A 16,841-nucleotide genomic window follows, 5' to 3' on the forward strand; every position below is an offset into this window, starting at 1 on the left:
TTTCTGAGTAGACCAGCAAACTTGTATGGCAAGCCGTTTTAACATTTAATAGCTAGACTGGATATGTGTTGCAGATATCTGTAATTCAATTCTTCCTAGTCAAAAAGAACATTTCAGATATCTACAATGATATATTAACCCATTTTAAACAGGGGGAACGCATTCTGACAGCGTGAAATACTGCCGTCAGAATGCGTTCCCCCTCTGTTTATCATGAAGGGATGCTCACACATCTTTCAAATTCATACTGCTGACTTCTTTCACAACCACAGATAAGTCCTGTGAATTTCAGGCTCATGTCATCATATTTGACCATTTTAAACAGGGGGAATGCAGCGCTGCCTCTGTTTTTACTAACTAATGACCCTGAATTGCCTAAACAGTGGGTTCTTCCAATATATGTATATATACAGAAAGTCTTTGCTGCGATGGCATCACTGTAGGTAAACATTTCTCCAAAAAGATTGATGTATTATTTCACCCACCCACTATTAATCACAGCATTATTAAAATTTAGTGACAATCAGGAATCCAAACACCACTGTCCCTGTCAAAAAAGCAACTTAAATTTGGAGTTGCTAATTTAGTTTTATAGAATATATAAGATATTGAATATGAACTCATCATTCTTCAAATAGTATAAATAATAATATCAATAATAAGCCACGCGCTCTAATGTTGTGACTACTCCAGCCAGAGCTGCCTGGGAGACTTGCGAGGCCCTGTGCGGAATGGCTGGGGGGGGCCCTCGCGCGCTCGCTACGCTCACGCGCGCAAAATTTTTTGGGTTTTTCGGGTCGGATCGGGTGTCTATATGCGCAATTTTAACTCTCCAATTAGCAAAATACTGCATACCTTCCCCTGCCTCATCATCGACGCGGGGCCCCACGGCTGCTTGAGACCTGGTCGGATCGGTGATTTTTGTAACAAATTTATCAAACAAGCCTTTCAGAGAGACATTAAACTCTTCCATTTTCTTTAGTTTTTTTTCTTTTTTCATCCCCTGATGGAAATTTCCTGATTCTGTCTCGTTCTTTCGACATTGTGTGACAGTTTGTTCCACACTCCACCCGTCTGGATCAGAGCAGCTTGTGTCTGCGCTTGGTCTGATCAGTTGTGTTGAACAACAGACACGCGCATCATTGCACATATATTTATTGATATGCAAAGACTAGTACACATTTAGGTCTGTAATGGAACGTGACTGTTGATATTTATAAGGGAAAAAACGAAAAAAAACGAGAAAAAAAAAAAAAGACGGCCCATAGCGCAGGCCCCTTGGGGCGCGAGGCCCCTTGGGGCGCGAGGCCCCTTGGGGCGCGAGGCCCCTTGGGGCGCGAGGCCCCTTGGGGCGCGAGGCCCCTTGGGGCGCGAGGCCCTGTGCGGTCGCACGGTTCGCACACCCCTTGCGGCGGCCCTGACTCCAGCCCATAACCGATCTAACTCATCAAAACATAATCGGCCAGTGGTACCAGTTGAAGTCAGGTAAAAAACTAAATCAAATGGGCCGATGGGCCTGCCCGGGCCAAAAAAAAAAAAACAATTTTTTTTTTTTTTTTTTTTTTTTGGCCTGGCCCGGCCCGGCCCAAAATCACCATCGGCCCACCGGGCAATGCCCGGTATGCCCGATGGCCAGTCCACCCCTGGTGACATCACTGTTGTCTGCGGCGGTTTCCAGACTTATCAGTTGAAATCACAGCTAAAAACCCTGTAAGATGTGTTTTATTACAGTCATCATTCTCTTATTCACTATTTTGTAATTTAAAGTAATTAAAAGTCTGCTTTCTTTTTTTTTCTATGACATCATCACTGTTATGAAGTAAAAACTAAACCAAAAAACCCCAAATAATATGGTCATTAATTCCATTGAAGAAGATATGATGTCATCAAGTTATGATGTCATTAATTCCATTGAAGAAGATATGATGTCATCAATTCCATTAACATTCCATTCCATCAACAAGCTTGTAACAGAGTTTATAACTAGAACTCCTTCTTACTAGTTCTCATCACATCTTTTGACAATGCCACGCAGACGCAGACAGAGCTCTCGCCCCGTCCGCAGGCGCCGGAGAGTCCGTAGGACCCGCGTCGCCCGCAGACGCAGGAGAGTTGTCCGACGCAGACGCTGAAGGTCAACAGATGATGGAGGGAATCCTGAATGAATGATTTAAAAAAGGAAAAAAATACAGAAAAATAAATAATGAAAAAAAGATAACGTAAAAAAAAAAAACAAACCCAAACCCTGATCTCAGTCCCATTATTGACTAACATGACCTTCCAGTACGTAAATACGTGTAGCAGGTATAAGACGGTAAACTGAAGTGACCTGTAAAGAGTGAGTGTGAGGTAGGACACTAGAACTTACTGTCTCAAGTCTCTTTAACCACAGAGGGACTAAAACTCTCAACCTTCTTATCCAAAGTCAGATCCTTGTCCTTTAGGACGTGTGGTCCACCAATGTCTTCTGTTTCTCATTCCAGCATGTCACACCTCTAAAGGTCTCACTGTTTTGATGTCTGAGACGAGGTAAGTGAGAGGTTGTGGAGGCCCTGTGGCTTAGTTGGTCAAAGCACCTGTCTAGTAAACAGGAGATCCTGGGTTCAAATCCCAGCAGAGCCTCTAAACTCATCTGTCTTTGGATGAGAAAAAGATGATAGATGTCTCATTCATTCATGGTTCAACCATGGTGGTGAAATTGAAAAATGACATGTAGCTTAAAAGAAAGGCACATTGAATGTTAATGTTCAATGTTAATTCACACATTCCAGTCTTAAAGTTCTACTAAGAGATGTGGACTGCTTGAGAGGGAGGTAATGTCTGGTTCTTAGTCACTTTAATGCTTTGCTGTTCTTCACTCGTGCCACAAGGTGGGGTACTCCTCCAATTCTTCTAGAACAAATGTGTATTTCTTTACTGGGTGTGTCTGACAGTCAGTTATTTTCCAAGTTTGACCTCACTTAAAAAGGTCTCTACTTGGTTTGGGAGACTGTGCATGTAACTCAAGATGTTGTAAACCAGGCCTGGATCAAACATGCGCACACACATACATACATACATACATACGTACATACGAAAAAGAAACACTCACCACGAAGGCCGGTTAGCTCAGAACGTCAGATTCTGGTGCTAATAACACCAAGGTCATGGGGTCAGTCCCCATACTGGCCAAACTGTTTACCACTGAAACTCTGGTTATTGTTGAAAGTTTCAGATTATAAATATTGTGTTTTGACCTGTCCAGGGGTCTGTCTCTCACCTGAATATTAGCTGGGATAGGCTCCAGCAGACCCCCGTGACCCTGAGAAGAATGTAGCGGGTATAGATAATGGATGGATGTTCCAACAAGTACTTTCAGTACTAATCAGTTAGCTGGGCTAGAGCTGTGGTGGTTGAATGACACTCTCTGTATGCATGCTGTGAACATCTGATCAGATTATTTATGATAAAATAATTTTGGATTGGATTAAAAACTATCTTTTCTAATAATTTGCTTCAGACAGGAAGTATGCTTATTGGACAGCTGTGAAGTTAGATTTATTGTCCTTTGGTATTGGAATTATCTTAGCCTCTTTCCAAATTCTTGGTCAAACCCCGTTAGTAAAACATCTATTGAAGATGTGACAAATCAGAGTTGATATGTAAGCTGCAGCAAGTCGTAGCAGTTTACCATCTAGCTTGTCTGTTCCAGCAGGTTTTTCAATTGGCAGAGATAGAAATAGTTTATTTATGTCAGGGACAGCAAACAAAGTCAAACTTACAGTTCTTATGTGGTAACAGTGACCACTCAGATCCTACAGCTTTTTGCACGCGTTTAGGGCACTTCAACTCCAACAAATAAGCACTTTTACAGTATTGTCATCAACAAATCAATCGCTTGCATTCAACTCTCACGCACAACGTTCTATACAGATTCTACAAATTAAACCTTTTGCAATTTTTCCTTATTGTTTTTCAAATCCAGCAGGTGTGCCTGATGCCTTTTACTCCAACAAAGCCACCTCCCACGCCTGTGCTCCAGGAAGACTCTCACTGACACTGAGTCCAGTTGAATAAAGCTTTTGTTGCACATCATCAGCTGTTGTGCCAACGACAGTCCAGTCAGTGATCCAGTCAGATTTCACAGTTTCAAGCTTCCTCCTTCAGACCGGGATGCAATGAAGACGGCAGACATCTGAGAGCACCAGGGCAGATCTTGTAACAGAGTCAGACAGTATGCATCATCTTTTGCACTCAGTAGAATTACATGCAGCTCAACAAGCAGTATGCTAGTTATTGCATATTGGGCTGGCAGTGTGAACACAGCTATAGAGACCAATGCATGTGTTAAATCAATATCACTGAAAGCAATTGGAACTCATTCGTACAAGAAAAGCTGGCGTTTGTTTTTTTTTGGTCATGGAAAAACTTTAAATACAGTGTCATCCACGACAACTTGTGTGTGCTAAAATGTAATAATTAGATAGCAAGATCATGTGTTATTGGATTGGTATTAGAGTCTTAAAATCAGTGGGAATAACTCATAAGAATGCTTGGTAAAATGTTTCATCCTGAGCTGGAAGACATCTTCACATCAACTCAATGCATAATGTGTTGTTTTTGATAATACACAAGCTTGTTTTTTAACCTCTCATTCAGCACCCGGGTATTGTAGGTGTTGTTTTTTGAAGCTTTGCACATGTAAAATAAAGTGTTGAATCAGCTCCCTGTCGGACCACTTTTTTTGGAACCAGCATGAGTTGGAAATGTCTTCAAATTCCCTCACATGGAACTTTTTTGTTGTTAGATTGCCATTACAATTATAATATTTTCATGGTCCTGTGGCAAAATAATTTCACTACTTCTGCTGTGCTTTTAAACAGCTGTGTGTGTCTGGTTTTCTGGTGTTTATAATAACAAGAAAAGAAATACATCTTCACTCTAATGTGTGCTATTACGTGTGCTTCCTCTTCCACTATTCTTCGTGACGTCATCAAAGACGTCACATTCTTTGATGACGTTCCAAGACTCCATGAAAGAGCATTTGAACGCTACGCGTCTGAAGCTGGAGCTGATTTGCTGCAAACAGGATGAATGTGCACATGTTCCCAAACGTAGCAACAGCGCCCTCTGCTGGTTCATGGCGGTATGGTCGTAAGCGGCAGCTGCGGCTTCACAACTGTCTTCTATACGCACTTACCGAGTGTACTGTCACGTTTGTGTTTGTTTCATCATAACTGAACAACACAAACATCCGTATGCTGTCCTTTGACGACCGAGTTACTCCTTAAAATAAATGGATGGCGCTCCTATAGTTTATTTCTTTAGTTCAGCCACTTATAGGCTCTGCAAAGCCATTTATCCTTTTTCCTATTCACAGCCTCTTATTTCAGACACTCACAATGTGACACCAACCCCCGGTGAACATGTGGGAGTGAAGTGTCTCATAAACACCGACACACGGCAGCTGCAGAGTTTCAGCTCCGCTACAATCCACCAGCTCCACTTGTGAATGATCCACTGACTCTGGAACACACCGGTTTTACTCTCCGTACAGACATCGGGATGTGGTTGAGAGAAGTGAACACTATATAAGAGCTATTTCAGGGTTCAGCTTTCACTAAAGTAGTCCGAAACGACAACTTAAAATAACGAAAATGAAACTTTGTAATCTGTTTCTTGGAGTGTCAGTAGAAAAACACTTTTTCAAAAATGCATTTATTAGTTATTTTCAAAAATAAGACTTCATTATATCTGTTGCAATAGTACATTTGATATATGACGTAGGTTGATATGACGTAGGTTGATATGGCGGTGGAATTCTTGCCTCCTTTGATCCTTTATGACGTCACCAGCAGTATATTTATCTGTAAATATTCCTCTGGACCGAGTCAGTTAGTTATTCACCTTCAGCTTGGTATCTTCTTGATTTGAGTTTTACAGTTTTTGAGTTTTATGTAAAAGTCTGGTAAATTTAGCTTTTTTTTTTCCGTTTCTTTTCTTCTTTATTGTCAATAATCATTTAAAAAAGTACATAGCATAATTACTGTAACTGGTCGATTTAACAACAGCAGCTGGATATTTTTCCAGTTTTTCATCCATCGACGCTTCGTTTCGTTTCTTTAATTGTAAATTTCTCCCTGGATACTGTACATTAATGTTTTTATTTTTAATAACTATGTTTGTTTTTTGTTGCAGTTATTTCCAATAATCATTTTATAAACCTACAACAATGGCAGAGGACACATGAATGGAAAACAGAATCAAAAACATCTCACTGTACGACTTGGATCTGCTTCATTCTGGGTGAGATGTCAATAATGTTGTACACCTCATATATGACCTTATACTATATATACTATTATAATACCATATATACTTTTTTCTTTTAATTCATATCCATACATACTGTTTCATTTACCCATATCCACTACATATATAATACTGCTCTCCTGAGCTGCTGTGTTTTTATATTTAACTGCTAGAGTTAAGTCTGATTTCATTTACCCAAGCAAGTCTCTGTTTTACCTTTAATGGCTTTTTCTGGACTTGTTTTAAGGAAGCTTCACGAAGGGTTTTACAGGCATTTCCACAAATGTCAGCGTGGGTTTAGAAAGTGTATAAGAGCATAAAGCCCTGGCCTCTGAGCCAGAATAGAAACTGCTGAAGATCATCATTCCACTGTTAGCACATGATTGGACGTTTTCATCCTGCCATCATTGTCAGATGACTGTACACATCAATGATCAATACATGACTGTGACATCACTGTTGTCTGCAGCGGTTTCCAGACTTATCAGGTGAAATCACAGCTAAAAACCCTGTAAGATGTGTTTTATTACAGTCATCATTCTCTTATTCACTATTTTGTAATTTAAAGTCATTAAAAGTCTGCTTTCTTTTTTTCTATGACATCATCACTGTTATGAGGTAAAAACTAAACCAAATGATGTCATCTAGTTATGTCATCAATTCCATTAACCATTCCATCAACATGCTTGTAACAGTTTATAAATAGAATTTGAGTTTGATATGTGTGTCTGTGTCTGTGTCCGAAAGATAACTGAAAACCTTTATGGACTACCTGTATTTTTAAGCTAAAACTGAAGGAACGTGCGTCATAACGGAGAAGCATGACGCAGGCTGACGTCACACCCACACAGCCGGCATCTGCGTCCTTTTTTTCCCATAATATTCCTGGTATTTTTTATAAAACTTGTAAACAATATAGTTCCAAACAACAGGACAGAAGTAGCTACAATAATAGAAACAAATAAATTAAATTAAAATAAAAAAGGAAAAAATGACTGTCACCTGCGTCCGTGTCCATAGACTGTGAATGGGGTGACGTCATGCGTTGCCGAGCTCGACTGGGTTTTTTTTTTTTTACAATAAAACATTATTGAAATAATTAAACAATACAAATACAGTTAATGTAACTTTGTTATATATATATAACACACACATATACTACAGACAGACAGACACCTCTCTTCTTTATAGGTCTGAGTACAATCTTGCTCATATCCTTAAACTGTGAAAAGTTTCCTCTGGTCACGACTTGAGCTGAAACGTTTAAGATTCCAGCACTTTAAAATTAAATTTTAATAAACCAAAATACCGCTCACCTGTCAGATCTAATTCATGACAAAATAATAAAACAAAGTTAAAATGCTGTACTTGTACACAGTACACTTACCAGACTGATCCATCTGCCCCTGCACGTCACGGTAACTGTTTCCAACTATACATATTTTTAAAAGAAATGACATTGAAAAGAGGAAAGAAAACATCTCCAGATGAATTCAAGTTTAAAGTCCTTCATATTAAAACAGTTTTTATTAATTTATTCTTTATTAAAATAAAATCAGAAGAAAATCAGAACACAGCAGAAGAAGCAAAAATAAACAATAGATTATGGAATGTACTTTAGTAAAGAAAATAAAAGCTCCAGCTGGTCCAACATGGGGGCTTTATTTCAACCACAGTCAAATAAAGCACCACTTTATATATTTATATATTTTCATATTCATATAAAGATATTTCGTATATATTTATATACTTCTATAGTTTTTCATATACACCTTCAGGCAATGACTAGGGGATTCTTTACAGAATCAAATTTCTTGAGGTTCTCTTAATTTACAGGTAAACTTAGTTTCTGGATAATTAAACCACAGAAAAACTCAAGGCAACTTTCTTTTGCCTCGTTCATAAAGTACAAAACTGGCACAGAGGACGACCATTTTTATACACAGTAAAAATGCAATAAAATTAAATTACATACAGAGGAGACAAAAGTTATGTAAACCTTTCCCCATTACAGCAAACCTCAAACAAATAAAATCACTGTCCAAAACAAAATCAATCCAGTATAAAACACGCACACAAAACGAAAAACAAAACAAAAAAAAAAACATTTTTTTTTCGTTTTGCCCTTGGGAAGAAAGAAAATGTGCTGCAGCTTGAATGACTTGGTTTTTCTTCTTTGTCAGACAAAGGGTTGGCTTTGCGTGGAGTCAGTTTCTATCAGAGCGATAAAACACAGCGAGAATTACTGAAGCTGAGAAAAGAGCCGACCGACTGAACGTCGGTGGAAGGCAACGAACAGCAGCACAGAAACAGCAGAGGAGCTCAAACAGGGAAACCTCCAGCTCCTCAGAGCAAGATTTAGATTTCCAAAAAGAGAAAAGAGACAAAAGTTTGTTAGAGATCTCATGGCAGCTGTGAGTTGACGTGGTCATGAAGAGGGCGCGCCTTTGACGGACAGTTTGGTTACTATGGCGATGGTGGCTTCCACTGTCCTGTACAGCATGTCCAGCATGTCGGGTGGGGGGCCGGTGCTAGGGAACACGGGGGGAGAGGAAGTGTGACTGCTGCAGGTGTCTGAACCCTCCCCCACAAACCCCAGGGCTGATGGGAAAGAGGCGTCCTCTGAGAGGGCTTGGGCGGAGCTGCTGCTGCTCTTAGACCCCACATCCTTCTCCTCTTTAGGCCCCTCTGAGGAGCCAGGTGTTGTTCTCTGCCCCGGCCCCCCCTCCTCATCCTCCTCCACCGTCCCCCCCTGCTGCTGCGGCTCACACTCCTCCCCTTGAACAAACCCCTCCCCCGCCTCCTGCAACAGGCACGAGGAGGAGGAGGAAGAGATGGAGGAGGAGGAGGAGGAGGACGCCTCCATCTTCTCCTCTTTGGGGAAGGAATCCAGGTTTCCGGAGGTGGCCGGGGTGGAGTCAGGAGAAGGTGGGTCCTGCTCCGTCCCCGGGTCTATGAGGGAGGAGGAGTCTCGTGTCTCCGTGTCCGAGGTGCTGGTGGGGGTCAGCGCCTCCTGCCCGTCAGGCTTGGGCTCGCTACAGGCCGGGAGAGCGGAGGAGGAGGAGGTGGAGGCGGCGGCAGCTCCGTCTCGGTCGCCTTCACTGCTCACCCTTCGCCGCTTCACTGGAGTCGCTCCTTCATCCTCAGCTGAGAAAAAACAAATGGCATAAAAAAGGCAGAATAAATGTAAGAAAACAATAATAAAATTAAAGCTGCAAGCAGCGATGAACGGGCCCTCGCACTCATGGCCACCGCCCCGATAAGCATATCAGAAATGACACCACCCACGACTTCCTATGTCAAACCATTCAAAAGTTACGGCAGAGAAAAGTTTTCTGAGCCGTTAGGCCACGCCCATTAATGCAAACCATGAAATATCAAATTTATCACCAGGCCTGGCTTGGTGCAAAATTTGGTGACTTTTGGGGAACTATCAAATATGGACCAATCACATGAAGGGGGGGCGCGCTTTTTGGCGTCTAGCATCGCCTCGGTAACACTTTTGAAAGAGAAAAGTAATGCACGTGATCGCAGGACGGAGACGCATATTTTGATGTATAACACACCTGGGTGCACGTTACGGTTCGGGCCGTATTAACTGCCGAAGGAATGGCATAAATTGCGCCAAAATTACACGGAATCAACAAAAATTACATGTGGGGTTCCCCAAGGTTCCGTCCTAGGACCCCTCCTATTTAACATGTACATGCTGCTGCTAGCTCAGATAATAAACAATAAGTTACTATAACCAGACCTCTCTGGTCTTCTGGTTCAGGTCTGCTCTGTGTCCCCAGAACCAGAACCAAACATGGAGAAGCAGCATTCAGCTTTTATGCTCCACAGATCAGAAAACTGCAGAAAAACCCTCAGTTCCTTTAAGTCATGGTTCAAATCTCATTTATTAACAGCTGCCTTAAGCTGAATTATTTAAATTATTCAGAATTTTGAACAATTTAACAATTAGATTTTCCTTAAAGGGGACCTATTATGAAAAACAGGTTTTTTCTTGCTTTAACATATAAAGTGGTCTCCCCTCAGCCTGCCAACTCAGAGAAGGAGGAAAGCAACCAAATTCTGCAGTGTCTGTACAGCCGCCCGGATGAGCCGTCCAGTGTGATGTGGATCTACGAGCCGTTCAGATTCTGCTCCCGTCGTTACATTTACAACGGTTGTCCTCCGATGCGTGAAACCACGCCCACAACTAACTCCGCCGGCCGGAGCTTCCGCCATTTTTTCGTAGCGGTGTATCGTGATGGCATCTGTTCGAGCTAGACATGCAAATTGCTCTGTTGTTGGTTGCTTTGTGCCCTCATTATCATAGCCCCACCCACTCAGAATCCTGCATAGATAATGAGGTTAGAGAATGGGAAGATAAAGACATGGCTCAGAGGCTGAATTTCTAATTTATTTAGCAAAAGAAATCAAAAGCTTGTTTTTAAGACATTCAAGGCCTGTTTAAAATAGGTATTAGATGCCATAATAGGTCTCCTTTAAGTTTCTTCCTTATTGATGTTCTCTTTGACAAATATGACCCATCATTCACTGAAGTTGAATTAAACATTTTATCAAGAGAAGAAAAGCTCTCGTAACAGAGTGGTACACTGCCAGTCGTGGGCCCAGTATATTCTTGGTGACATCGTTTATAGAAGGTCATTCCTCAGTGACATGATCCTCAAATCCTTTCAGTCAAACAACACCTGGTTCTAAACGTGGTTTCAGGTCACGTTTCAGCTAAACAACGCAGTGGTTACTGCACCTTTGGACTTGTGGTCTTTGGCCTCCTGCTCCAGCGTGCTGCGCTGTTGGAGACAGAGACGACAGCGAGCCAGCAGCTCCTGCAGGGCCGGGCAGAGCGCTGGATCCATGCCCTGAGGAGGCTGAACGGACAGCAGCAGCACCAAAGCCCTCAGGTCCTGACACACACACACAAATACAGAGAGAGGAGGAGAACATTCAATGAAAATCTGAAAGCAACAACCTCTAGAGACGAGCAGTTTTTAGCCTGGAACTTGCTGCTTGTGTGTATTTTGTGCGTCCGTACAGCATTGAGCAGGCTGCTGGTCTTGTTGAGCTCCACGCGGTGAGCGGCCAGCTCAGGCTGGAGGTTGCTCTGCTCACTCAGCAGGCTCGTCACCAAAACACCGATCAAGTTAGAGCAGCTGGGCCCAGAGAGCACCTGCACCTACGAGCACACGCGTGGCTTTTATTACGTTGTATCTTTACATTCTGCTACGGTGCCATTGCCCAGACCGCTTGTGTTCTGTACCTTGTGCACGAAGCAGGTGAGGAACGAGTAGGCCACGTTGTTGTTGAGGAACGTCCTCTCGTCCATGAGGATACACTTGATGTACTCGCTGAAGGCCGGGTCTTCACAGACCAGCTTCACACACGTTTTAGCCATGACAGACTGAAAATAGAAACCCAAACAACTCGTATCCTGTTCTCTGTATTTAACAATAACTCCCAGCAGGGCTGAAACTGTTCCAGGAGTTAAATGAAAGCACCGGGCGTATTATACCTGTGACTGACAGAGCTCCGTCCACAGTTTGGGGAAGAGTGCAAGGTGAAGAGGAAGTCCTTCATATGCTATCAGCACACCTGCAGGAGAAAAGGAGTGTGTGTCAGTGTGTGTGTAAAGCTGGGCATGTTGGGCAATGTGACACCTCTCCCACACACGTACTCAGTTTAACAAGTGTATCGGTAAACTTCTCGCAGTTGATGGCGACGCGGCACAGCAGGTGAATGAACTGATGGTAGGACAGGAAGTAGTCCAGCAGCATCCTGTCGTACACCTCGTCTTTACCCTGGGACACACGGGGAGAGTTCAACTTTAACACCAACATCCAGGGGCTTAACAGTGAGCCGGTGCTGATGAGAGCGAGTCCTGACGTGTAACCGTACCTTACTGCTCTCCACCAACGACGGCAGCAGACACATGTTGAGCTCCGGCCTCGGAGGGCGGATGTTGTTTTTGGCTCCCATCAGCTTGATGTTTTCTCTGCACGGCAGGTACGGACCAAACGACACTGCGGACAGACGAGCAGGGTCAAAAAATAATAATCCCACAAACTTAAGTGAATGATGTAAAATGATATTTACAGGACTGTCTCAGAAAATTAGAATATTGTGATAAAGTTCTTTATTTTCTGTAATGCAATTAAAAAAACAAATATGTCATACATTCTGGATTCATTACAAATCAACTGAAATATTGCAAGCCTTTTATTATTTTAATATAGCTGATTATGGTTTACAGTTTAAGATTAAGATTCCCAGAATATTCTAATTTTTTGAGATAGGATATTTGAGTTTTCTTAAGCTGTAAGCCATGATCAGCAATATTAAAATAATAAAAGGCTTGAAATATTTCAGTTGATTTGTAATGAATCCAGAATGTGACATTTTTGTTTTTGTAATTGCATTACAGAAAATCACCATATTCTAATTTTCTGAGACAGTCCTGCAGAAAAAGAAAAGGCCGGGCGATGAAAGCGTGATGGAGGAGACTCACTGGGGATGTTGCTGTGGTGGTAGGTGCAGTGGTTGTGCTGTAAGAACGGGACGAGGGTGTGCAGGAAGTCGTGCGGACTCAGCAGTACGAGCTCCTTCAGCACATCTGCAACAAGCAGAGCAACACATGACCGTTTAGCTTTGGTTAACTCTAAATCCTCTGCCCGTCTGCCTTGGATTTAACTGCAGCATGAAAATAAGATGATGAATGTTACCCAAACAGGCGTTGCGCAGCTCGGGAGGGCTGTAGGAGTTGAGGAGCGTGAGCAGCTTGTGTGCAAAGTCGATTCTCTCCTGCCACTGAATCAGAGCCTGCTTCACATCTGAGCATGGAAAGGGAGAGAAATGAAGGTTCAGAGCAGCTGGACCAACTTATGGACAAATGTGATTGTGTCTGCATTCACACGTGAGCTCGTCACTCAGAGGAAGTGGTGCCCGACCTTTCCGCTGGAGATATGGCCGAGTGGCTTTGAGGACAGAGAGGAAGATGGAGAGCAGCTCCACCAGGTCTCCAGTGACATGACACGCCGTCGCTTCGTGGTACATCATGTGCAAAGTGTTGAAGGACTGCAGACACACGTGGAAAGTGGTTGTTACTTTATGCATTCAATTCTAGAGTTACAGAAAGGACGCTTCAGGGGGTTTGACGCTGCCGTGTTAGATGTTAATTTAGGGCTGTAACGATTCCTCGAGTAACTCGATTACAAAAAAATCATCAAGGAATTTCCTCTGCCTAGAGTCGTCGTTTAATTAAAAAATATATTCAAGGCTCACGTTTCACATTGATTATTTTTTAGTGTCACAAAATGTGCGGAAGAAGACGGCCGGCGGTGGGCTTTTAGTAACGTGTGTATTAAGTAACAGTTTAACTACAGACGCCGGCTCGGGACCGAAAACGGTGACAGTGACGATGAGCAAAAGCAGCAAATCGAAAGAAATAAGAGTAAGAGACAGAAGATGTCGAAGGTGTGGGATAATTTAAATTTTTTGATTGATTTTTTGATACTTACAAAAAATAACTGGGAAACAATTTTATTTAATTCTATGTCTCCAGAAATTTTAAGATTTTTTTTAAAGGGGACCTATTGTGGCATCTAATACCTATTTTAAACAGGCCTTGAATGTCTTAAAAACAAGCTTGTTTTTGCTAAATAAATTAGAAATTCAGCCTCTGAGCCATGTCTTTATCTTCCCAGTCTCTAACCTCATTATCTATGTGGGATTCTGAGTGGGCTGAAACGATTCCTCGAATAATTCGAGTAATTCGATTACAAAAAATGATGGAGGAATCTCCTCTGCCTCAAGGAAGCGGTTAATTTTGCAGCTCAAAGCAGGTATTTCGCCCGGACTATGTTTAATGCAGCACAAAGTGCTGACGTCAGGCACGTAAAGGAAGAAGAAAGAGGCGGCGGATATGTTTGGTTTTGGCAGTGAATTTGGTCAACTGGTGTAAGTTCAGGGTTTTTAAATGCACAGCCATGAACCTACTGTATTATGTTCTGTAATTTGTCTTAGTAATGTCAATTAACATTTAACATCTTATGTATAAGTATAATTGCTCTAAACAAAAATATGTTTTATCCAATTACTCGATTAATCGATTTTGCATAATATGTAAATAAATGTCATTTTTCTTATGAAGGAAACAAATTGGTTGTTTTTAATAAGTGATCCATCTTGTTTTCCATTTATAATTGGGCTTTAATTAAGCAAAAGTAAGTTTTTTCCGATTAATCGAGGGAATATTCGATAGAATACTCGATTACAAAAATATTCGAAAGCTGCAGCCCATATTTTCATCTCTTTCAATATATTCTATCTTATTAACTACTCCAGATTTTTAGAAAGAAGGTTCAGAGATAAGCTTGTATTCCCTTGTACCATTAATACCACTGTGACTTTAAGCCACAAATGGAGCTTAATTTTAAATACTGAGTTGGAAGAAGTTAAAAGATTGCGCAGGCAAATGTCCAGACGCCCCAAACCCACCTCAGTCATGAGGATGAGTCCCCTGTTGAACACCACCAGCAGCCGGTCCTCGTCGTTCTCCAGCAGAACTCTGAAGGCACTGAGGGATCAGCAGACACGAGGGTTCAGACACAAGCACCAGTTCCAGTAAACGTGGGTGTGGGTTTGTGTGTGAGCGAACCTGATGAGGGTGGTCCAGCAGGACCGGCCGTCCAGGCAGCGCAGGTAGCAGCTGATGGTGGTTTTTTTAAACTGTTTAATGTCCTCCACCTCTTCTTCTCTCATGTCGGCTCGCTGCGCCACAAACAACTGCATCAAGTTGAAGAGTTCCTCCACTGCCTGCAGGGGGGGGCACAGACACAGGCAGCATGAATGGATTTATTTCTATTCGGTGTACTCTTACCTGTAGGGGAGAATTGTCCTTATTCTGGTATCTCGGGACGCTTTCACTCTTCAGTTTGTCTAAACCAAATAACTTGATGAGTTGGAATTTGGTTTCTAAATGCACCACTTCCAACAATCAAAGAACATCCCTGATGCTTATTGGTAAAAAAAACAACAGTAAATCCAGGAGGACAATCCTGTGTTGGGGAGTGCTTGTTTTATGAAACTATTAGCACTTTTACACTAGTTCCTACACAGCCTGTCTCCACTCGCCCTCGTTTATTTCGATACCCAGAAGAGAAATAGGAGGTTGGAGTGAAGCTGCTGTGACGTATTTGATTGTTAACGAAGAAGACAACAACACTAAAGATGTAGAACCTGGAGGAGATGATAAATGTGCTGCTGGATATGTGGCTTGTGTTTGATATCAAGTTAAAAAAAAATTAGTGAAAGAAGTTTCAAGCGGTGACGCTTTTTTTTTGTTTGTCTCGGAAAAGTTACAGGAAAAGTATCTACTCGGCACGTTAAACCCCTAGTGGAAAAGAACCAAACCGAGGCGAGCGGAGTCAGGCTGAGTAGGTTCTAGTGGAAATGTGGGTCAGTTTGGAAAAGGAAGCCCGGCTTTGGATGGAGTTTTGATGCACTCGAGCCGCCAAAGAGAAGTGGAAAAATGTGCAGGAGTTTATTGCATAAATGTGCATAACGGTAACATCATCCGAGGACACTAAGTGATGATGAAATCATGGTCAAGTTTTGGTTCTGTGTGCATTCTTACCAGGACTTCACCAGTTTTCAGCAGACAAAATAAAGTACGCCGAGTGGGAAAATAAATTTGATTTTGTTTTAAATGGATAAAAACCAGAAGATGTGACAGCATCCTTTGAAACCATTCTTGCTTTCCTACATTTAAATTCTTATATTACTTTCCCCAGAATTAGCAAGTTTTAGGGCTGGGCGATATATCGAGATTTTAATATATATCGATATATGCAATATGGTACGAGACAATATCGTTTATATCGATTTAAATTTTTTTTTTTTCATGATTTTGATATAGCTTATTTTGTGACAAATTGACTTGAATGTTTTATTTGAGATTTGCAATGTTTTGTTATTTGCACAACTGTCAACCTCAGTGGAAAAGTCTGCCTGTTACTGTCTACATTGTATTAATTGCACATTGTATTTTAATTTAATTGTTATGCAGGAAAGGGATATTTGTTTTATTTTATTCAAGAAGCATTTTTATTCTATATATGCAGGCAGTTTATTTTTATTTCATTTGTTTTATACATGTTGATATTGTGCAGACCTCTGTTAATAAAGGAACCTGTGTGACATTTGGCACGAGGCTTTGTATTAAAACTGACTGTTTTTTTAAGGGTTTGCCTCAGAAAAAAATGAAGCTAACAGAGATGCTATGCTATAATGCTTTGGGGGAAACCCTAATTATGGCACAGAAAAAATATCGATATATATCGAGTATCGCCATTCAGCTAGAAAATATCGAGATATGACTTTTGGTCCATATCGCCCAGCCCTAGCAAGTTTAGCCTTTATACTTGTCACGTGGGACGTTTGCAGAGGACACATCGAATAAATCTAAACATATACAAAGACCTGACATGGCCGGCGTTAACATCATCACCGAGGGAATGTTATCCTGGAAGAGCACACGTTTGTACAAG

General features: G+C 41.7%; 1 protein-coding gene and 1 non-coding gene across 2 annotated transcripts in view; one reads left to right on the forward strand and one right to left on the reverse strand.

Moving 5' to 3' along the window:
- The first annotated feature begins 2,548 nt into the window (after positions 1-2,548).
- On the forward strand, positions 2,549-2,622 carry trnat-agu (transfer RNA threonine (anticodon AGU)). Its single transcript has one exon. It is a non-coding gene; the product is annotated as a tRNA-Thr (tRNA).
- A 5,189-nt stretch (positions 2,623-7,811) lies between these two features.
- Positions 7,812-16,841, reverse strand: part of usp34 (ubiquitin specific peptidase 34) — a 60,313-nt gene continuing 51,283 nt past the window's right edge. The window contains exons 67-78 of the mRNA XM_061725160.1: positions 14,951-15,108; positions 14,791-14,869; positions 13,242-13,368; positions 13,017-13,124; positions 12,803-12,907; positions 12,193-12,317; positions 11,972-12,095; positions 11,810-11,889; positions 11,558-11,698; positions 11,333-11,473; positions 11,048-11,204; positions 7,812-9,438 (exon numbers count right to left, since the gene is read on the reverse strand). Coding sequence (XP_061581144.1) covers positions 8,720-9,438; positions 11,048-11,204; positions 11,333-11,473; positions 11,558-11,698; positions 11,810-11,889; positions 11,972-12,095; positions 12,193-12,317; positions 12,803-12,907; positions 13,017-13,124; positions 13,242-13,368; positions 14,791-14,869; positions 14,951-15,108 — 2,064 coding nt within the window. The 3' untranslated portion in view covers positions 7,812-8,719. The remainder of the gene's footprint in view (positions 9,439-11,047; positions 11,205-11,332; positions 11,474-11,557; positions 11,699-11,809; positions 11,890-11,971; positions 12,096-12,192; positions 12,318-12,802; positions 12,908-13,016; positions 13,125-13,241; positions 13,369-14,790; positions 14,870-14,950; positions 15,109-16,841) is intronic.

This window comes from Cololabis saira, chromosome 1 (genome assembly GCF_033807715.1).
Source record: "Cololabis saira isolate AMF1-May2022 chromosome 1, fColSai1.1, whole genome shotgun sequence".
Classification (NCBI taxonomy): domain Eukaryota; kingdom Metazoa; phylum Chordata; class Actinopteri; order Beloniformes; family Belonidae; genus Cololabis; species Cololabis saira.